This window comes from Apodemus sylvaticus, chromosome 14, assembly GCF_947179515.1.
Source record: "Apodemus sylvaticus chromosome 14, mApoSyl1.1, whole genome shotgun sequence".
Taxonomy (NCBI): domain Eukaryota; kingdom Metazoa; phylum Chordata; class Mammalia; order Rodentia; family Muridae; genus Apodemus; species Apodemus sylvaticus.
This window is the reverse complement of record NC_067485.1, coordinates 30,276,037-30,298,412: the sequence shown is the minus strand read 5'-3', so window position 1 is coordinate 30,298,412 and position 22,376 is coordinate 30,276,037. Positions and strand designations below refer to the sequence as shown.

General features: G+C 44.1%; 1 protein-coding gene across 1 annotated transcript in view; it reads right to left on the bottom strand.

Annotated features, from left to right (window-relative positions):
- The window catches only part of F13a1 (coagulation factor XIII A chain), a 182,620-nt gene that overhangs the window by 32,265 nt on the left and 127,979 nt on the right, over nucleotides 1-22,376 (bottom strand). The window contains exons 10-12 of the mRNA XM_052156693.1: nucleotides 21,286-21,374; nucleotides 10,640-10,793; nucleotides 3,445-3,732 (exon numbers count right to left, since the gene is read on the bottom strand). Of these exons, the coding sequence (XP_052012653.1) occupies nucleotides 3,445-3,732; nucleotides 10,640-10,793; nucleotides 21,286-21,374 (531 nt within the window). The remainder of the gene's footprint in view (nucleotides 1-3,444; nucleotides 3,733-10,639; nucleotides 10,794-21,285; nucleotides 21,375-22,376) is intronic.

Sequence of the window (22,376 nt, the reverse complement as noted above, 5' to 3'; positions counted from 1 at the left end):
GTGATGTATTATAGACAATTCCACTCAGGGCCTTAGTGCAAACCCATTGGATCAATGTCCTTGCCTAGGGGGATCTAGGTTCTGTTACCTTCATGTCTTTTATCGTATTAACCAAGCCTGAGTTTTCCACTATGCTGAAAGGTAACAGGAATGTCAAGGCATTTCACACCTGTCACTCATGGAGTTTTATCTACTCCCTCTTCTCATATGCAAAGGCCAATCAGGTGGACTCACTCTATCTTCAGAACATATGCAGATCAAACTTGTTGTTAGCATTGTCAACAGGACCACCACATTTCAACTGAATGATGATTATACCATCTTAACCTGACTCCAAGCTTCATTCCTGCGTCTGTGAGCTTCTGAGCTTCTCATCACAGCAGCCAGTGTGATCTTTCTTATTTTTTAATTTAGAAAACTATCATTGTGTGTGGGCGCAAGCATATGAGTGGAGATCAGAAGACAAGGTACAGGAGTTTGTGCTCTTCTTCCATCATGTGGAGGATAGAACTCAGGTGGCCAGGCTTGGTGGCAGGAAACAAAGCCCAAGCTTGTATGAGGGGTGATAGTCATTATATGAGTTAAGCCCATCACTTTTCATTGGCTGCTTTTGTTCTTGTCTGAGTCTGACTTTGTTATTGTACCCCAATGACAGAGGCTTAGAAATTTATAAAGAAAATAAATTTAGTTATCTCATAATATTAGTGGTTGGAGCACCAAACAGCCTGGTGCTGGCATAACAGGAAGGGAACTGGTCATGTGCACAAGGGACACTGCTTGCCAAACAGCCCTACTTTAAAATAAGCTGCTCTCCCAGGAACTGACTCACTCCACAGACCAGTACTGACCCTTCCAAGGTCAATTAGGATCACATATCCTAGTTATCTTCCACAAGGCTCTGCCTCTTAAAGACTCCACCTTCTCCTATCATCAGTTTTCACACTGAGGACCAAGTCAACTCAAACAAGAATGGTCCTTCATCCTTTGTGTCTCATTGAGCACATTAGATATCCCATGATACCAACGGGATTCCTCTGGCTGGAATAACCTTTGCCAGGTCTCTGTCCCACACCACCCTATTAGAGAGATCATTTCTTTTTATTTAGTGGTTGTAATGCCTGCAAGGCCAACATGCCTCTCCCTCTTAGTCTGTTTTGTATTTTCCAATTACACATATAATCACAGGATGCACTTGCTAGCTTGCTTGGTTCTTTATTGTCTGCTTCCTCTATAAGAGCAGAAACTCTGCAAAGATGTGCACTCCCCTGTGTCCAGCACATTTTAGAACCTGGATGCTCCAGTTTGCTTTCTGTTGCTGTGTTAAAATACAATGGGCAAAAATAACTTAGGGAGGAAAGGGATATTTGGCTACAGTGGCGAGAAGACAGGGATGCAGCTCAAGGTAGGATCCCAGAGGCAGGGACTGAAGCAGAGACCAAGGGGAAGTGCTGCTTACTGCCTTCCTTCCTCTGCTTTGAGCCAGCTTTTATATACCATCCAGGACTATCAGTCCATGGGTGGCACCACCCACCAAGGGCTGGGCCCTCCTATATCAATTAGCAACCAAGAAAATGCCCTGCAGACATGCTTTCAGGCCAAACTGATGTAAACAATTCCTTTGCTGAGGTTTCCTTTTTCCAGGTATGCCAATCAAGATTAGCCATGACCCTGGCCTGGCAGGGAATGGACTAACAATTCTGTAGTGTGGGTGATATTGCTTCCATATACAAATGAGGGGAGAGAGCCCAGATCACTTAGGCAACCTGCCCAGGGTGTATCACACATCTAGAGGTGATACAGTCATTCCTTATATTTAGACTTATCTAATTTCCAGAATCAATGTGCTTGCCCATTCTCAGGAAGCATGTGCACTGTTTCCCCTTCAGTCCTTCATGCTGACTACTCTTTGGTGAGAAGCCTTTCCTATCCCTTAGGATTAAAAAAAAATGCCATGGTGATTTCTCAACTGCTAACTACATCACCAAAGTTAGCAATACTCGCCTTTTTAAATGCAGTTTTCTTGGAATCTGAATTTTTAGGAATAGGTTTTCATTTTCTCTGGGAACATATCTCTGGTTCTGCTGGGACTACGGAGCTCTGGAACAACAGAGATGTGTGATTGGCTCGTTGGTGGGGTGGGGCCTGCTTGCTTGTCTCTGCTTTAGGAACAGTATTGCTTCTGTATCCTCCTCTTCCTCCTCCTTCTTCTTCTTCCTCTTCTTCTTCTTCTTCCTCTTCCTCTTCCTCTTCCTCTTCCTCTTCCTCTTCCTCTTCCTCTTCCTCTTCCTCTTCCTCTTCCTCTTCCTCTTCCTCTTCCTCTTCCTCTTCCTCTTCCTCTTCCTCTTCTTCTTCTTCTTCTTCTTCTTCTTCTTCTTCTTCTTCTTCTTCTTCTTCTTCTTCTTCTTCTTCTTCTTCTTCTTCTTCTTCTTCTTCTCAGGACCACATGTTGGGTCCAGAGACACAGTGTCCAAAATTGTCAACTGCTTTCTAGTTTTCTCTGACTCATCTCTTTTCCTATAGTTCTGTTATTTTTTTTTTTTTGTCTATGTGCCCAACTTCAGCCTGATTATTGAGTTCATCTAATACTCTCAGAAAAAAAATGAGACCTTTCAAAATTGCGATCCTCAATACATGCTGCATCATGTCAGTCCTGCCTTGCATCAAGCATCCCAAATTCATTGCTTTCGGCACTAAAAACCTCAGACATTTGCATGGGAGGCAAGGAGAATGAACAGGAAAAAGACCCTACTAGGGATAATTTTGTGAGATGGAACCTAATATATCTTAGGCTTCTTCTTCCAGTGGTCATCCCTAGATCAGTTTGATTAGTTTTATATATATATATAAACAGTGGATCTGGGGGTGGCTCAGTGTATCAAGCCCTTGCCACACAGCATAGGACCAGAGTCTAGATCTTCAGCATCCATGTTAGAGCTGGTCAGTCAAGGTGATTGCCTGTAACTTCAAGCAGAGATCGGATCTCCAGTGTAAACTAGGTAAATAGGCTAAGTAGAGTTGGTGAGCTTTGTTTAGTGGGAGACTCTGCATTAATATATAAGTTACAGAGGAATTACGGGAGATATCTGAGGTTGATGTAGCCTGTGCAGCAAGTTCAGATGTCAAAGGAGGTTCTGTTTCAGGAGGTCTGATGGGGCCTAAGGCTTGAGATGCTGGTGCTGTGGGTTCATAGACCACACTCTAAATATCAAGAGATGAGTTTCCATTAAATTCTCCAACCCATAGTATTCTAGGCTTAGAAGATTTCAGCATTCATTTCTGTTCACAAGCCACAAAGATTAAAGGATTGGGTGTTTTCTAGAACTGCCCCTTCAATGTGGCCCCTAACACTGAGATCTGGTGAGAACCAGAACATTGACAGTATTGACAGTGAGACATCGAACCAGGCAACAAGTTCTGGAGAGACCCACACATTAGTTAGCTTACAGGACAAGGGATCCAGCGTCACTTCAAAGGACTCCTTCTTGAACTCTTTCTTGGATACCCCAGTGTAGAAGGTGATGTTGCCAGAAAGATAGGCCAGGACGGTGTACAGATTGGAACTATTGTTCTGGAAGGTGATAGTCACTTTGAAGTCCTTTCCCAGCACAGCATTTTCCACATCAAAGTTCATGTCCACATCAGACCTCGATTTGACAACACCTTCAGTGTTGAGAGTCTTCTTAGCTCCATACATCAGGGCAGTTTCAAGGGCTAGTCTCTCTTCTTCTTGGCCTAGGAGAGAGCCACAAATAATGAACAGGAAAGGGAATACACCCCATGGGGAAGACACTGACACAAAATTCACTCTGTGCCACCCTTGCTGACTGAAGACCTCTGAAAGTCAGTCAACCTCTCTCTCATAGAAAGGTAGATATAACCACTATCACTGGGTTAGGTTCTGCAAAACCAAGCTCCCAGATAGGCAGTGGCCAGCCAGGCTGTCAGGGTACTTCATGTCACCCTTCTCAAGGACGCCTGGGTTGTACCCATGGTGGAAGTCTGATTCAACCAGTTAAAGGTTTCCTGAGCTTCTGAAGGGACTGACTCCTACAACTTTGATGGCTCAAAATCTTCCAGTTGCCTCTCACTGAACACAAGGAATGGAGGCACCACTGTTGGAATGCTTCTCTGTCCTAATGCAGTGTGAAGTTTAGGTGTGGTTTGAGCAAAATGTCCTATGGTAAGTTTCTGGAGGGATAGTAGGGGCAAGAGAAGCAAGAGAGGGAAAGGGTCTGCTCTAGGGAGAAAGGAGAGATAGTGGAGAAGGAAAGGGTAGAAAGAAGGCAAACAGGGTGGTATGCTCTGTAATTCTTTGCACTTGGGAGTCTGAGGCAGGAAGATAGTTCAAGTACGGCCTGAGCTACCTAGTGAAAATCTGCCTCAAAAACCAAGGGATGGGAATACAACTCAGTGGATGAACACTTGTTAGCATGAACAAGGTACGGTTCTATATACAGCTCTTCAAGCACACACACACACACACACACACACACACACATGTAAGAATAAGGAAAAGATAGGGTGGCAGAGACACAGAAAGGGAACATACCAACATTGAGAATGAGAGAGGAGCAAAGACAAAGACACAGACACAGAGAAAAATGGGATGATCAGGAGAGGAAGCAGGAAACAGAGACAAGCGTGGCCTCACATGGGGCTGTGCTCAGACTCTGACTACCTACAAAGTTTGGATAAAGTGCTTGGCTGCAGGGGCAGGCTGTTGGAAGTCCAAAAGATGGATGGCCCTTCTCTTTTCTATCTTAAGCATCTCTCTCCACAGCTTCTTTCATGGTGGAGGACAAAGATGAAAAGATGGAGGCAAATTCTTTGGCTTATGAAAGCTAGGTGCAAGAATGTCTGGGTGTGGGAAAATCACTTGAAGATAAGAATGTTGACTTTTCTAATAGTGCTAATTTAAAGATGTCATCTTCTACTATACTAAAAATTAAATCAGATAATTAATAACTGAATTCAATAATGGTGAGGAGGGTAATGGATGCTATAAACTATCACTAAAGGCTAATTACATGGCAGGCCATGGGATGTGTGCTTGCCTGCAACAGCTTTGCTAAGCCTCATAACAACCACAAGTTAGGCACTATGAATATGTATGTACATTAGAGGACTGTGTGTGTGTGTGTGTGTGTGTGTGTGTGTGTGCGCGCGCGCGCAGTGTAAACCTCTGTCCAGACTGCAAGAACAGGCCAGAAACAATAGGTCTAGAACCAGAGCTGGCTCAGGCGTATGTTTATGAAGCCAATGGAGGAAAACAGGAAGGGAAGGAAGGAGGGAGAGCTCAGCCGTGAAAATTCAGCAAACTACTTTAGCAGCGATCAACTGGCAAACAGGTCCATGAGAAGGAGAGTATTAACAATTATCATTTTGGAAGACAGCCAAGTATGCATTTAGCCCAATCATAGGAAGTCCATTGGAGCAGCAAACAAAGAACCAGAGAGGGGTTGTCTAGGGAGGGAGGAGCTGAGCTGGCCCAGCTGTGAGAAAGGGGCAAAGCAAGGCTTGTACTCTGAGCAACCTGAGAGGCTGCTCTGACAGCATAGACTCCATCTTCCTCCTGTCCCGTGAATGGGGCAGTTGTAGGCTGGCAGGCCATTCCAGGAAAGAGTGAATGACAAGGTTTGTCAGGGCCTGAGAGAGTTGTCCCTACTTTGCAGCAGTTATAAAGAGTGTGCTGGTGTCCCAGCACCAGTAAAAAAAAGTTATCTAGAGCCAGACTTTGCTTTCTGAGATGCCTTTGTGTTCTGTAGGAACAGGGTCAACATTACCTTCCCGGAAACTATGTGTTAACTAAAGGTGTTAACTAATCCTTTCATGTTGGGTGAAGCATCCTCTCATTGTCCTGGCCATAATCACAACACCCTCTCCTCCAAGGTTCTCATTACTCTGAGAACACAGCCCCAGACCCCTGTCCTCACACCAACGAGTTTCTGATTTTCTTTCCTTTTCCTCTGTATTACAGAACAGTACTTGCCCTGTGCTATGTTACCTCTCTCTGGAAACACAGACTCTAGGAGGGCAGGGATACCATCTGTCTTGCCATCTCTGTATCTGTGTCGCTAGGACTGAGTCCCTGCAGGCACTGAGGATCTGGAGGAGGGAGGCCTGCAGGTATGCTAATTTCAGCACAAGGCAGAACTTTTGTCTCTATAACTGCTTTAGAGTGTACCCAGCTCAGCTGACCCATGAAAGCACAGCCCTGTGACCACCCCTTTGGCTGTCACAACCTTGTAGTCCTAGAGACAGACATTAGGCTAGGCACCACTCAGAAAGAGTCCTTAACTCACAGGTATAGAGGGATAAGTGAAGAATTATCATAATATAGGGTTGTAGATTACAGGTGCTGGGACCGATGTTGTCATGTGGACCCTAGAGACACAAGACATGAAACACTCTTAGATTGCATAGTGGGTAAAGACAAGGAGGCACACAAGAGCCTACTCAGGGATTGTGGCAGCTGCTCATCTGGCTGCTATAGGTGGTGGCAGCTCTAGATGATCAGGAAGTACAGCAAGAAGACCAAAAAGTCACCTAGCAAGACGTTCTAGGATATTTCTGGATCGCTCTGAAGGCACCAGGAAGACAGTGGGCTATTTTCTCTTCTTTGATGGGCTCAGGCTTACATGTCGCAGAGTGGCACTTTTATGGAGAGAAAGGTTTACACTGAAGAGGTGGGTTGTAAGCTTGGCTAATTTTTTAAGCAAAAAAATTAGTCTGAAATACCCCGATTACTATGGTAGCACTGAGAGCATTATTACTAGAAGGTGAAACTAACTCATACTGGACCCTCATCATGTGCCAGGCTCTGTATTACAGTTTTCTACACAAGATGCTTTTTTAGTCTTGTACATGGCTATGGAGCTAGCGAGAAGAGATGAACTTGAGGGCAGTTTCAGATGAAGCAATAGAGGATTTACTACCTAATTCTGTGGTAGCTAAATGTGGGTGCACAGTGGTTGTCCTCACTGGGGTAGAAAGTGAAGAATGAATGGGCATCCAGGGGAATGGAGAGGGAGAAGAGGGAGTAGAATTTGGGTTAATTCAGCTTCAGGTTTTTGTGTCATACATGAGACGCTGATTTAGGAGTGGTCACTATATCTGGGAGAGCACAGCTATCCAGGAAGAACATAAATTTGGTAGGCATGAAGCCCACAGAGGACAGTCATAGTCAAGGGGCATTTGGAGGGCAGTGGAGAAAGGTAAGCCTAGTGAGTGCTGCAGTAAATGCACCAGGGGTTAGGTGTGGCAGAGAGAGGAGACTTCTGTTATAGGAAGAAGAGAAGAATGAAAGAAAGGACTGAGCATCATCAGGAAGTTAGATAACCAGGATGGTGCCCGCAGACACTGATGCCATGTGATGCCGGGTGGTTAAGAGTGGCTTCAAGGGTGTTCTGTTTTCAGACAGAGTCCAGAGAGGAAGGAACAGACTATATATGATTCCCCATCCCACTTCCCAGGTCTCTCAAAATGTCTGATGGCAGATGCAGAAGAGCACAGAATGGGCATGTATACTGATACATTGTTGCAAATGGTTTTGTTAGGAGAAATAATCTGAATATGGGAGATGCCTAATTGCTTTTTGGAGGGATAGAATAGGTAGGGATGGAGGCAGAGAGAGAGAGACAGACAGACAGAGAGAGAGAGAGAGAGAGAGAGAGAGAGAGAGAGAGAGAGAGAGAGAGAGAAGCAATAGCGGAGTAACGGATGGCATAAAGAAGGAACCCATCTCCATACCATCATAAAAAAGGACATATTGCCTTAGAACATTTTCACAATTCTGGTTTTCAAAGCTTTAACATTTCTTAATCTTATATTTTGAAAAGAAGTTAAAGCTGATATTACGTTTTAGTTGAAGTGAAAAATAATCTCTTCACAATTTAACTGGTTATCAGTCCATCCCTGCATCGTGTATAATTTCTTTTTTTCCCCTCATTCATCTCCGCATTTTAGTGTCCATCCTTGGTATATGTAGATTCAGAGAAGTTACAAAGGATGCACCCTGAGATCCAGAGCGGCAAATCCCTAGCCAGGAGCAGTTACTGCTACTGGTAACATGTATGGTATACTTGGAGCAGACATCAATAATCAATCCCTTTCTCTAGTACATGCCTATGGAGTCCCTAGAGTCTCAGAACAGTGCTCCACTGGGCTGTTTGCACAGTTAGAATGTGATGTATGTGTGTCATCTTTGACCAAGAGATGAGTTCTCTACTAAATCATAGCCCAGAAGGTGGTCAAAATGTTTCTCACAACTAACCACATGTATTAGGAGTTCTAGTTGGCTCAAAACACCTACCACCCTATTCCTGAGTCTCACCTTCTTGCTAAGGAGTAGGACAGTGGACCTCAGTAGCCTTCCTGATGGTGAGCTGAAGAATGTGTTTTAGCAATGGTATATCACTGGCTACACTTCAGCTTTTCTTTAGCATTGGTATATCACTGGCTACACCTCAGCTTCTCTTTCACAGGTGTGTGCCTTCCTCTCTTAATGACTGATCCTGCCCCTTTCTTATTTGGCCTCTGTGGTCACCTCTGGGGCTGACAGTTAATGGTAGCTGGGCTCTGCTGCTTGCCTCCCTTTCCAGCATCGCTCACTGCTGCCCCTCTGTAGCATCCGATCCCAAAGCTAAACACCCGCTCACAAGGATGCTGAGCTCACCTCCCATTCACCACTCAGTTCCCTACAATCTCATCGGTAGAAAAGAAAAGCAGTTCTTACTGCCATTCCGCATCACCCATTCTCCCCCCAAAGAACTCTTTCCTCAAATTCTTATTTATTCTTTGGTGCTGGGACTCAAACAAGGCAAATGCTCCCCCTACTGCTCCTAGACTCAGGGTTTCAGTCACACTGGACACAGTAGGTGCCAGTTCAGTGTGTCAACTAAGTAGATATGTCATGACCTCTTGGCATGGGGAGGGGGGGGGCACAGTTTATCAGAATGGGGCCAAGTGAATTGTTCTGTCCATTCTGCTCAGACATCAACATGGTATAGACAGGGTTTGTGTCCTGAATATTGTGAGCATTTCAGGACCCTTTCTGGTTGGGTGTCCTCTGACCTGGGTCATCTGCCCACCCCATGTCATAGTACCTCCCTTCTGGCATGACAAGGACTTCCTCCACAGGAAGCACACAGCAGGGCTGTCATGTCTCCAGCCCATGCAGGGTGAGTGTGCTGAGGGGTTCAAAGCAGGCTGCTGGGCGGCTGCTGTGGACCCAGCTAGTTTCTTCCCCATCCTCTAAGGAGTTTCTCTTTTGCTTTCCGGATCTTTTTCTTTGCATCTCTGTAAGCGAAGGCATTGCTAGCTTGCTTGGTTTTATTGTGTTTATATCCTTTTTAATCTTCCTTCTAGAGAAAAGTCAAAATACCGAAGAGGGAGAGACGTTTTCTTTTGTGTGTTTCTCTTGTGCACTGGTTGATTACCAAATGCAGGGACTGAACCATTTCAGAAAAACAGGAAACAGTCACGAGTACAGATGACAAAAATTCTAAACTTCAACACTGCACCACCCACCTCCATTCACTGGGCTTTGTCTTGATAATGCAAATCACCTTTGTAAATAAGAGCAAGGAGGCCCTACAAAACATTGAAAACAAACCCTGTACACATTAGCACTTCAGGAATGCCAATGAATATTTAGTATATGCTAATTAGTCATAATTTTTACTCATTCACTAAAATAAATGCCACTCTTAAGAAAACTCTGGAGACGAACCATTTCCAAAAGATACTGTGTCTTTTTGCTCTCAAGACAGCTAGTATCCTCACCCATCTGGAAGTGGCTGTTCTAAATTAGAAGAGGTATTGAGGTCTGTGGTACCCCAAACTTCTAGCTCTATTTCACATTTCCTGTCTTTGACTATGGTTCTGCTTCCTGAAACTCCATTCTGGGTTCTTTAAATAAGGTCCTTCCCACTCTTCATTTCTTTGGGCTCTTTTGATAGGACCCAGTGTGTTTCCCTGTTCCCACAGCTTTCTCTTAAAAAGATCCTACTTTTTGTGTGGGGACAGAAACTGTGTCCTGTTCACTGTTAGAATTATGGGGACAGTCTTGCTTTAGATGTTATTGAACACGATAATATACCGTTTGAAAAGTACTCAACAATAAAAGTTACCAGCCCCTGACCATAACATTACTTCATAATTGAAACTAGCTTACAATATAATTAAATTACAATATCTTAAATTAGTAAGATTATACTATCTTAATAATCTATCCTATATATCGGAAGGTTCCCATGACAACACAGCGGAACAATGTGTTAAAAATAATTCATAAAGTACTTAGCAAATGTAACTTAAATTTCTATTATTTAACTAAGTTGATATAATGGAAATAGTGTGTTCTGATGGGATTACTTAAAATTTAGGTTCATATAAGTAAGAATACATTCTAGATAGTCTGAAATAGAATTAGACACAAACTCACTTCACAAACCAAGGGAAAGGGAATTTTGCTCAAAACAAGGGAGCAAAATAACGAAGAACTGTGGGTGTCTGCTGCTTGTGAGAGTTTATGTTTCTGCCCTTAATGTTAGACGCTGCTGATGCCAGGGCATTCTCTGGAACATATTTCATCTTGACAGTGAAAAAGCACTAAGTGGAATTGGTTGTAGTAAATTACCTTCTTGAAATTTGTACGTATCCGTGATGTCCTGCATGCCATCTCCTCCAATTTGTTTGGTCACAATTAGCTTCCCAATATGGGTGGCATCAACGGCTTCCACCACATGAGAGCCATCTTTCTTAGCTGTGATGTAAACAAGATCACTGTTGACCTAGAAACAGGAGAGAAGAGCATTAACCATCCCCAAATGGGTTTGTTTGTAATTGCAGTATTTGCAATCGCTGAAACACGTAATTAACATGGATGTTCATCAGCACGTGGATAGGTAGACAAATGTGGTACACATAAACCAGGATACTACTTAGTGGTAAAATGCGCAAAGCCCTATCATTTGTAGCTGAAGGACATAATGCTAAGTGAAATAAGCCAGATACAGAAAGGCAAGCACCACACATTCTCATTTCCTTGTGCAAACTGAAACATTGGCTTTGAAGAAGAGAAGAATGGAACAGAGACAAACTGGTGAAGGGGAAGGCATGAAAAAGTTCAGTTAGGGTCATCAAAATTCTGTCAGAGGGGAGAAACTCCTTCCAGGTTCTCTATGGCTCTGGTTAATTCAATCTGTGATGCATGTTAGAATGTTGACTTTAAATCTCCTCGTACACAGACTGATTGAAAAACAGGGATTACTGTCATCACTTGTCACTACACACCGCCATTTCCAACCACACACAGATGCACAAACACCATGGATCAGTTAGGAAAAACAAAAACAAAAACAAAACCCAAAACAAAGCAACTCCAACATCTTTACTGTTCCATGCTGTAGACATACAGAGCATAGAACTGTTGTGCTCCCTTCCTCAACAGTAGTGAAGGCACTGGACAAGCTCCTTTTAAAAACCATTCCAGGGCTAGAGAGATGCTTCTTCCGGTAAAGGTATGTGCCATGCAGGCCTGACCACCTGAGTCTGTTTCTCAGAACCCATGTAAAGATGCCAGGACAGAACCAAAATCAGAGTCCTCTGAGTGCCATATAAATGCCAGGGCATGAATGTGCCTCATCTCTCTCTCTCTCTCTATCTCTCTCTCTCTCTCTCTCTCTCTCTCTCTCCCTCACACACACACACACATGCAGAAAGAGAGAGAAGGAGAGAGAGGGGGAGACAGACACACAGATATACAGACACAGCACACACACAGCATACATACACAGACACACATACACATACACAGATACATAGACATACACACAGAGAGACACAGATACACAGACGTACAGACACACAGACACACACAGATACACAGACACACACATACACATCAATAATAATAATAAAGATGCTTCAAAACTTATGAAAGGGATTCCACTTTGGATTAACCATGACTGGGGAGAATGTCTGAGGCTGGCACATTATCAGTGAACCTTCTTCCCTGATTGGGGAAGCTGACAGTATCCAGTTCATTCCTTGACTCTCTGGACCCTGCTAAGCTAGTGAAGGGTTTGCAACCTACTTGTAGGAGGGGAAAAAGTCAGCTGGATGGCTTCCTGGAAAGAATTCTAACCGAACTGCTACAGAAAAGCAGAGGTCTGCCCTTCCTCCTAATTATTGGGAGTGACATACTGTTTGGAGCTGTTGTCTCCCTGGGTTAGAAAAGCTTTGCCACCCATGAGAAGTTGGCAGAGAGGACAGAGGCTTGCAGGCCCAATAAGCCATTCAAAGGAACCAACTTTGGACTGTCCACATCAGGATTTCTTACATAAGAAAAAAACCCTGTTGGTTTCAGTCCTATTAACAGTGTCAGTTGTAGCAAAATGTATTTTAGTTGAAATATATAATGGAACCATCTAGTAGGAATTCAGGCAATTCCTGGTGATTGATTCAGCATGTGAATGAGGCTGTTTGTAGAAATTTGAGGCAGTGCCTAGGGATGAACTAAAGCCAGCACTCTTCCAAGGTTTCCTGTTCCTATTGTGCATTCCAGGCAGGGTTAGGTCTGCCTGGAGGGTGACTCCATGGGCCCCTACTGTGGGGCCCATACTCCCCATTTTGGAGTGCTGTGTATTATCAGGGGATGAGGTAGCACACAGCAACACTGCTAACAGTCATTGGTTTATGCTTTTCCAGCCTTGCTTAGCTCCCGTTCCTTTAAGTGAGGGAATAAAATCGCCTTCCTCACAGGATTCCTGGCAGAATTAAATGAAATAAATGCACATGAAGTACTTACCACAGTGCCTGGCATAGAGGTAACACTCAGTAAATGTTATCAATAATTATGTATTATTTAATAGCTTTCTCAGATAGCATCCAAAGTGCCAGAGCCCTAATGTTGAACAAAATAGATTTGGTCCTTCCATTAAAGAGTTGACCCAGTGGGAGGGGAGATTTGGGGAGTCAGAATCACCTAGGGGAACTTAAAAAACAAATAGATGTCTGATTAAGGAGGTTTGGGTGGGGTTCTAAATACATTATATTTTAAAAATGGTCTCGGATGACCCTAATGAATACCCAGACCTGAGACCTTCTGGAATACAGTACTCTAAGCACAGTGATGAGGTAACTCCGAGAGTCTTTGTCGGTGGAGGTGGGCAAAGAGTGACAGGTTGAAATGTGCAAGGTGTATAGGAGTCAGTGAGCTGGAGAATGAGGGCAGGAAGGAAGGAAATGGGCAGGTGCAAGGCCTCTCAAGGTCCAGAGATGCTGGAGTAGCTCTGGGAAACCTGGGCTCCGATGCTGGGTGCGTACCTGCAGGAAACCCCCTGTTAATCACCGTGAGCTTCAGGTCTGGTTTCTGTAACATGAAAATCCATCCTTCCTGTCTTGCAAGTTTCATAGGAATCTTTTTGTCCAGCGTGAGATAAGATCTATGCGACTGTGACTTAAAAAGCTCCTAATTGACTTAAATGGGCATGGCCATCATGGGTTAAAGATGGGAACATGACAATGTTCTCCTAACTTTAAAATGTGGGATTAAAGAGAACAACTTTCCATACTTCCTTATACAATGTTCTGAATTCACACGGCTCTGGCCTCTGCTAAGGGGAGTGGAGTGAGCATTGGGCAAATGCCCACGGTGTTTCAGGACATCTTGTCTGTGATGATGGAAGCCACAAATATCAATCTCCAAGGTCTGTAGTATTCTATTTGCTAAGGATATCTGTACCCAGACTTACCAGGGCAAGTGAAGTTTCGTGGGCCTATGTCAGAGAGCACTGGAGAGGTTCAATCCCTGAGCCAATCCGCAGCTCTTTCTCTTGGTCGTGACTTCAGCTGCTCCATAGCCTGTCCCTCTACTCTTCACTTTGTCTGGTCATGACCTTGTCCCTATGACCTTCACTTTGCATTAGTAGTCCATGGCTAATCCAAAACCTTTGAGTCAGGTTAGCCCAGAACCCTATCCCCTTGAACTTTGCCCTGAGATGGCCCCATCCCCTTCAAATTCATTGTACACTTCCTCTCCCATCCAAGCACCACCAGGCTTGGGGCTTGACAGAAAGAAAGATTGAGATGGTGAGAAAGAGAGTTAAAAGCTGAGCAGAGAGGGCAGCCAACCACCTTAGAAACATTTCTTCTTTGGGGATGTTCAAATTAGCTTCCTGAGAAGGTTAACATTCCTTTCGCAAGAGGCAAAATAGGCATAATAGCTGTTTCCCTACATTCAAGCTCTCAGAACAGTGAGACTAACTCCTTCCATAATCCCAACCCTTGCCAAAGCACCCAGATTCCCAGGAGGAGAAGGTTAAATGTGAAATGATTAAGTCCTGGACTCTGCTCACCTATGGCTGAAGAAACTTACAGAGCTGAAACCCCCAGGCCAGCCCATCAACACCATCCCTTGTGGGAAGAGGAGAGGACTAACACGAGTCTGAGATAGTATTTCTGTCTGTGTACTAGGGACAGAGGCAAAATGACATCATCATGCTTTCAGTACAGCTGCTGGGGTGCCCCCTTCTGTATTCATGTTTAAAAGTTAACAATCTAGGGGCTCAAAAAGGTGCAGGTGATAGGCCCTGGCCGCAGCCAGCTGTCTAGGCTACAGCAGTGGTTAGGCACGGGTAAGCTGCAATGAATGACTTCCAGCTGTGCTACTGTCTCTGAACACAGGATAGTGACTTGCACTGAAGGGTTGGTATGTAGATCAGTACTACTTGTGCAGTATAGCATAGCATAGCATAGCATAGCATAGCATAGCATAGCATAGCATAGCATAGCATAGCATAGCATAGCACAGCATAGCACAGCATAGCACAGCATAGCATAGCATATACTATAGTGGTTTTCAACTTGTGGGTTGTGACCTTTTTGGAGGTCTAATGTATTCTGCATAAGATATTCTGCATATCCATATATTTGCATTACAATTCATAACAGTAGCATAACTACAGTTATGAAGTAGCAATGAGATAATTTTGTGGTTGGGGGTTATCATAACGTGAGAAGCTACCGTATTAAAGGATCACAGTATTAGGAAGGCTGAGAGCCAAATAGGATTTGATGTATGTTTTTAATGATTATTTTTTGTTCATTTGTCTGTATCAGGAGGGGCATCTGTATAGGTCAGAGTCAGTTCTCTCCTCCCACCATGTGGTTCCAGGGATTGAACTCACATTGTAAGGCTTAGCAGCAAGCATCTTTACTCCCCAAACCATCTCGGCAGCTCCTGCTGTTTATTTTTGATATAGACTACGCCGTGTACCTCAGCTTGACCTGGAATTCACTATGTGGTCCTGGCTGGCTTCTGATTTGGTCTTGGCCTCCCAAGGGCTGGAATTATAGGTGTGTACCTACACCTGGCGAGTGAATACTCTGCATTTGTGGCCTGTTTTGTCTTTCGTTTGTTTTGAATGGAAATCAATCTTAGCGAACACCCAAGTCCTACCTCTATTCTCAAAGAGTCTGTGGCCACATAGCGCCAGGCATCCTGCAGTGATTGCTGGTGTTGTCTTCACACCATAGCACTTTGCCTCTGGGCAGACATGGTGCTTCATGTGCAGGTTGTGCTGTTCGTCGGGTCCTTGGGACTCAGGGAGATGGGCTGGACCCTCAGTAGGCCAGAGAATCCCTGCAGATTTGTTGCTGTTACCCACAGCATGGTGTACTCCATGTTCTTTGTTACTAGGGATATAAATATCTTCGCAAGTTCAGGACCCAAGGATAAAGTGTCTTTGCTTTGTCCATTTATCTGTAGAAACAACCTTGCTACAGGCCCTACAGAGAAAGCAATGCTTCTCCCAAGGCCTATGGAGGCCCTGGATTCCAGCTCAGTCAGATCCTCCTGGCACAACTACCAAACACTCACCCTGTACTTGACATTTGTAGCTTGTGATTATGGGAAGCTGGGCCTGCTGTGGATGCTCTCTGTAGGGTCATACATGTTCCTTGTCCCCCATAAGAACTCACAGCATAAAATGCAGCTGGGACTCTCATCTCCAAGATGTTTTTATCAGTGTTTTCTGTTTATGTATGTATATATGTATGTATGTACGTATGTATATTTATATATATTTGTATGTATATATGTCTGACTGTGTGTATGTGTTATGTTTGTATGTACGTATATATGTGTTCATTCATTGCAGCAGATATTGCTCCTATTGATGAAAATTCAGGAAACTCTACCTTTACAGAGCTTCTATCCCAGGTGTGTGTGTCTCAGGTGTGTGTGAGTTGTGTGTGTGTCTGTCTGTGTGTGCATGTGCATGTGTGTGTGCATTTATGTGTGTGTCTGTGTGTATGTGCATGTGTGTTTGTGAGTATATGTGTGTGTGCATTTGTGCATGTGTGTCTGTGTGTGTGCATGTGTGTATCTCTGTGTGTATGTGTGTATCTGTCTGTGTGTGCATATGCATGTGCATGTGTGTGTGTCTGTGTGTGTCTGTATGTTTGTGTCTGTGTGTGTGCATGTGTGTGTGTCTGTCTGTGTGTGCATGTGCATGTGTGTGTGTCTGTATGTTTGTGTTTGTGTGTGTGCATGCGTGTGTGTGTGTGTGTGTGTGTGTGTGTGTTGTGTGTGTGTGTAGGCTTTATTGAAGAGGGAACAATAGGAATCTGAAGTAAACAGCACATGAACCCTCAAATGAATGATTTTTCTCCAAATGGGGATGGGGCACTTTCTTTGGAGAAATACTGACACAGGACCTTGTTTCTAAAAGAGCGAGAAGCCCCATAGTACTGGAGGGAAAGAGCAAAGTATGGGTGGGAGGGAGCCCAGGGGCTGGGCCACACAGCATTCATCAAGATTCATGTTCAGTTTAAGTGCAACGATGATAAACATCCATCAGAAGGTCCATCTTAATTGACAGCTCAAAGAGTGACTCATGGGGGCAGAAGGATAACAGGGACGAGTGGGGCAAGCTAGGAGGCCACATCACAGAGCTCAGCACTGGCAGAGTGCAGAGGCTAGCGCTGGGCATTGTGGGACAGACTGGACTTCAGACACCTTTGAAGATGTTCCTGGAAAAACCCGTGAGGCAGGTTAAGGAGATAATTCAAAATAATCCTTAAATTTTTGTGAATTATTAGGATGAATGGATAAATTGTATTTGATCCAAGTAGGAGATACTTATAAAACAGATTTACTCTGAGAAAGCAATGACAGGTTTGAGATGAGAATACTTCCCAGAAGCATCTGTAAGGTTGCTATAGAAAATTGATGGTGCAGAGCCAGAGAGGCAGAGCTCTGGAGAGGAAGTTGCTGTGCTCCAAAAAACCCTTTACTGCTACTGAAAAAGTCACCCCAGGTCAGGAGTGTGTGTGTACATGATCATGAATGTGTGTAGTATGTGGTTTGTGTGTGTGCTGCATGTATGTTTGAGACCTACAGGTGTACATGTCTGTGTATAGTATATGTGTGTAAACCATGTCTGTGCCATGCATGCCTGTGTGCATGTATGTATCTGTGTGTGTATGTTGTATGTGAGGGGTGTGGGGTGTGTGTGTGTGTGTGTGTGTGTGTGTGTATGTGAGAGAAAGAGAGAGAGAGAGAGAGAGATTCACACAGATGTATATACATTTATGTGTGTGTGTGTGTGTTGCTTCCATTTGCAGTGAGGTGGTATTATAAAGAGGGCAGTAAAGTCCACTGGAAGAAGTTAAGGCAGAAGAGAATGATCTCTCCAAAAAGCAGTCCTTTTCTGAGGATCACTGAGGCAGATGGACATGCAAACTTAAAAGCTGGTCCTTTGGACCTACAGGAACTCAACAATGCAAAGAAGGCATGTGGAGGGAGGGGCGCAACATCCCAGGTGTGGATGCCCGCCATGCTCCCTTCTGTCCCTGGCTACAAAAGTGAGCACAGAGAAAGAGGCCACTTTCCACGCTCTTTCCCCTTTCAGATTCTATTGTTCTTCAGAGACCAAGGAAAGCTCCAGAAAAGCTGACAATTAATCAATGAGCTGGGTGGTCGGGAAGCTGGTGAGGAATGACTGGAAAGTCATCGTGTTGAGAGGCAAGAGCAGGCAAGCTACCTGCTGGCATCCCTCCCTCCGGCAGGAAGAGGAAGGATGACACACAGGTCCGAGGGAGGGAAGGTGCCTCAGCCTCAATCTGAGTCACTGAGACTCATGCTAAAGTCACCTGCTCACCCCCATGGGGTCCTAGCGAGCACCTCTTGAGAGAAGGTACCTCATATGCTTTCAGGCAGCGCAAACATCTCTGACAAATAGCTTGGACCTGGAGCCCAGCCCAAGCTAAGGCAACAGCAGCCTGCACAGTAAAGAAACCTCTGCAGCAGCAAGAGAGGAGCAATTATCTGCATAGCCCGATGACATTCCTAACACCCTGATCTATATTTAATAACAGCGAAAAGCGCTTGCATTAACAGCTATTAGGACCTTCACTACTGCAAGGAGGGCCATCCTCTCTCTATCTCTCCTTCTCTGTAGCAATAAAGCACAATAAAAGTATAAAAAGAAGGCTTCATGGGTTTCAGAGTGCTCTCCCATTAAGAGATTCGCAGAGTGTCATAAACTGTCAGATGACAGCCAGGGAGGTTTGTACAGATTTTCAAATCTCAAAATGAAATCAAACGGATAAAACTCCAAGCACTGTAAGGCTGGTCTCTAGAGGATTCTAGAAACTGCAATGGCACAGGCAGAGCGCAGTTCTTCTGTGGGTCTCACGTCTGTGATTTCTGCTGTCTAAATGCTGACACTCACAACCCATGCCCCTCTCGATCCTATCCCTCTTTTCCTGGTGACTGCCTTTTGCCTAGCTCAGGATGTCAACCTTTGCAAAGGAGTGCGCCTCGTGGGGATCATGTGTTGAACATGTGGTTTCCAGATAGCAGCGCTGTTTGGAGAGGCTGTGGAACCTTTAAGAGTGCTGGGGTCGAGCTGGAAGAAGTGAGTTGCTCAGGGTAGGCCAACACTGCTACCAGTAGACTTCCTGAGGTAAGGTAGCCAATTGCTTCATGCTCCTGCCTCAGCTGCCATACCTTCCCTCTCACAAGGGAGCTTTCCCTCTTAAATCACTAGCTTAAATATAATCATACTTCCTGTAAGATATTTCTGTCAGGTGGTATGTTTGTTCGTTTATTGCTTAGAGTGACATAAAGCCCTTTTCATCTCCCTCACAGAGACAACCCAAGCTCTCCAGTAGGTCTCTTATCTTCAGTGACAGTTCCACCCAACCCATGTTCCACAGGCTATCAGTGTCCTGGTTGATTCCCCTTAGCACAGAAAACTTTCCCTAGCTTACAGAATAAAGGACAAATTTCTCAGGATGTGAAGGTCCCCACACAGATGTCCTTTAGCTTTCCACTTTGACACCATGATACATCATTAGTATGCTGTTGAGTCTGTACTGCTGCTAGCTGACCCTACTTAGCACTTGGCTACTTAGGTCATCCCCTTTGCTTGAAATTCCTTTTTTTTCCTGTTTATTTAATGTGTGCACTGGGTTGTGCTTGTAGAGGTCAAAAGACGGCTTGCAGGAGTTGGTTCTTGCTATGTGGGTCCCAGAGATGGATCTCATCATCATCAGGTTTGGCAGCGAGTGATTTTACCCACTGGGCCATCTCACTAGGCTCCCTTGACTTTTTCCTAATCTCCTTTGAATAACCATTGCTCCTTCCCCTGTAAGCCCACAGCTCTCTGCTCATAGAACTATGGTCATATCAAAGGTAAATGCTCTTTGGCTTTTGATAAGATTACATTTGGATTAAATCCTTATATATAGAAGATTTGATAAGCTGAAAATACATTTCTTATACCTCCCCTACAGGACATCTTAGCTGAGTGGCAGGACACACAGTAGGTGTCTGTTATTTTTCCTGTGGTTATGGGGCTGCCTGGGAGCTGAAACTTGCTACCACCCAGTATCACCTGAGAGCATCTAACCCTGTGTGATTATCCCAGAAAGAGATCCCAATTCAACATCCAAAGTGTGGTTTCTATTGAATTTGTACCATTTTTTTGCATCATTCCAATGTTTAAAGATTGTAAGTGGAGATATCATGGATCAAGGGCCATCTGTATTTACCCAGAGAATCATGGTTGCGAAGCTACTTCCTGCCTTAGAGTATTTGGGTGCTTGCTATCCTTCAGTTTCTGGCTCTATTTTCTCAATGAAAGCATCTCCACATACGTTGACTCTATTGTTCATACAATAGCTACATGTGTTCTTGGTATTACCACATTTCACTACTGCTGTGTGGATAGATTTACTGACATATTTCCACCTGGGGATTGTACATACCAAAACCCGGGGCCTCAGAGCTCCCCATAGCCTTCCCTGGTGTGAGCTAACAAAAGATACTTATTCCTTCCAGAGTGCCTGCCAGACTAAACTCAAGTGCACACTCGGTTTCAAAATTCAGCACATCTCTTTATTAGCTACATTTCTGGGGAAAGGATATTAGGTTCTCTGCTTTTCTTTGCCTTGATTTTCTTTCGGTTCAATGGGGAGACTGGAAATACTCATTTTAAAAGAGTTGCTATAAGCATCAAATGGCAGGCAAAATGATTGCACAGCGAGAGCTGGATACAGGAGTGGTACCGTTCCAGTGTTGTTTGCTGTAAATGCACCTCAAGGGAGTTCTACATCTCAGCTTTTAATACCCTCTCCCCCTTGAGGCTTCCAGGATTCTCTTTTTGTGATGTCTCTCACCTTGATTTAATTAGCTGTTTCCTGTCCTTTCTAGCTCCTGCCCTATTGTTCTGGAATCTTAGACCCTTTATTTAACATCTTTATCAACCCATTAAGTGGCCAAAATTTCTCTACTTGAGTAGCACTTTATTATATCTTTCCTTCTCCTTTTGGCTGCTACTGGTGCTATTGCTGCTGGTGGTTGTGGTGGTGGCAGTGGTAGTGTGTGTGTTGACTTATGTGTACTGCTGGGTCGGTCTTAGATGGGACTTACATACTCTGAAACTTCCACAGATAGACCACTTTTTCCTGAGTTTTAGTTGAATGATCTAGTTTATTATTTAATGTCTTCAGAACATGTCAATTCCTAGGTGCCCAGAACAAAAGTCAGGTTTGCTTTTAGTAGAAACACAACCTCAAAACTTCAAGACAGGAAAGTGTTAAGTAGGAATTGCATTTAGCATTTAAAAATCCTGAGGCTGGGAGGATGTCTGGTTGACAGGAAGCATACACGATGTACCTGGGAAATCGAGAAGTAGCAACCTGGTGTCTAACTCTTTGATGTGTTAAGAGACGGTGGTGGGAAATGGCACTTGCCTCCCATTTTCCACTTACCTCTGCAAAAACAAATGGGGCATCAAACTGGAAACAGACATGGCCATGCTTAACGGCTTGGACGGAGGCAGGGCCACAGCGGTACATGCCTGTAGCACACAACAGACAGGAAAGCAGTGCGAATTTGTAGTTTCCAATTCTGTCCATCCACAGGATAGCACACAGCACTTAGGCTGCCCTACAGATGCCAGTACTCCGCAGCTTCACCACTGACTGCCTAAATGCTTTCATTGGCTACAGGAGACAGATGGTTGATGTGTCTTGTCAAAAGGGTTCTACTAGAAAGGCCAACACAATCCCGAATGTGAAAGCCAGGAAAAGAATATGGGGGCAATAGTATTCCTAATTCAGCTGACTACAACCTCATACACTAAGTTGTGTATTCCCCTTTCAACTGGTACCTATCCTGGTTAGTTTTTTGTCAATGTGACATTAGCTAGAGTCATTTGTGGGAGGGAAACCTTAGCTGGAAAATGCCTCTACTTGGCTGAACCATGGGCAAATCTATGGGGGCATTTTCTTGATCAGTGATTGATGTCAGAACATTGAGTCCATTGTAGGTGGTACTATCCCTAAGCAGATGGTTCTTGATTATATAAGAAAGGAGACTGAACAAGCTACCTCTAGCACCTACCCTGACTTCCCTTCATGATGGACTATAACTGTGAGTTGGAAATAATATTTTCCTCCCTAAGTTGCTTTTCATTATGGTGTTTATCACAGCATCAGAAGTCTAACTTGGACTGTATCTGATACCTCCTCAATAGTTTTATTGACCTTACTTTGACTGGTGTTTTGTTTATGATGTTTGTCAGGTTCGATTGTAGAACTTGGACACTAACCATGTCCATTAGATTAGCTAATGATCCGTATTTAACAATTCAGCTTATGTCATACTTATGTTTCTAAAACCCATTAAACTTTAACCATCTAGGAACACTTTCTAAGAGATTGGCTGATATTAGTTCCCTTTGAGTCTCCTAATACTATACAGTCCAGCTAGTATGACACTTTCTCCATAAAAGCCAGTATTACAGCATGGTGTCAGCATGGCTGTAGACTGAATGCTTCTGTATCTGTGAAGATGTGTG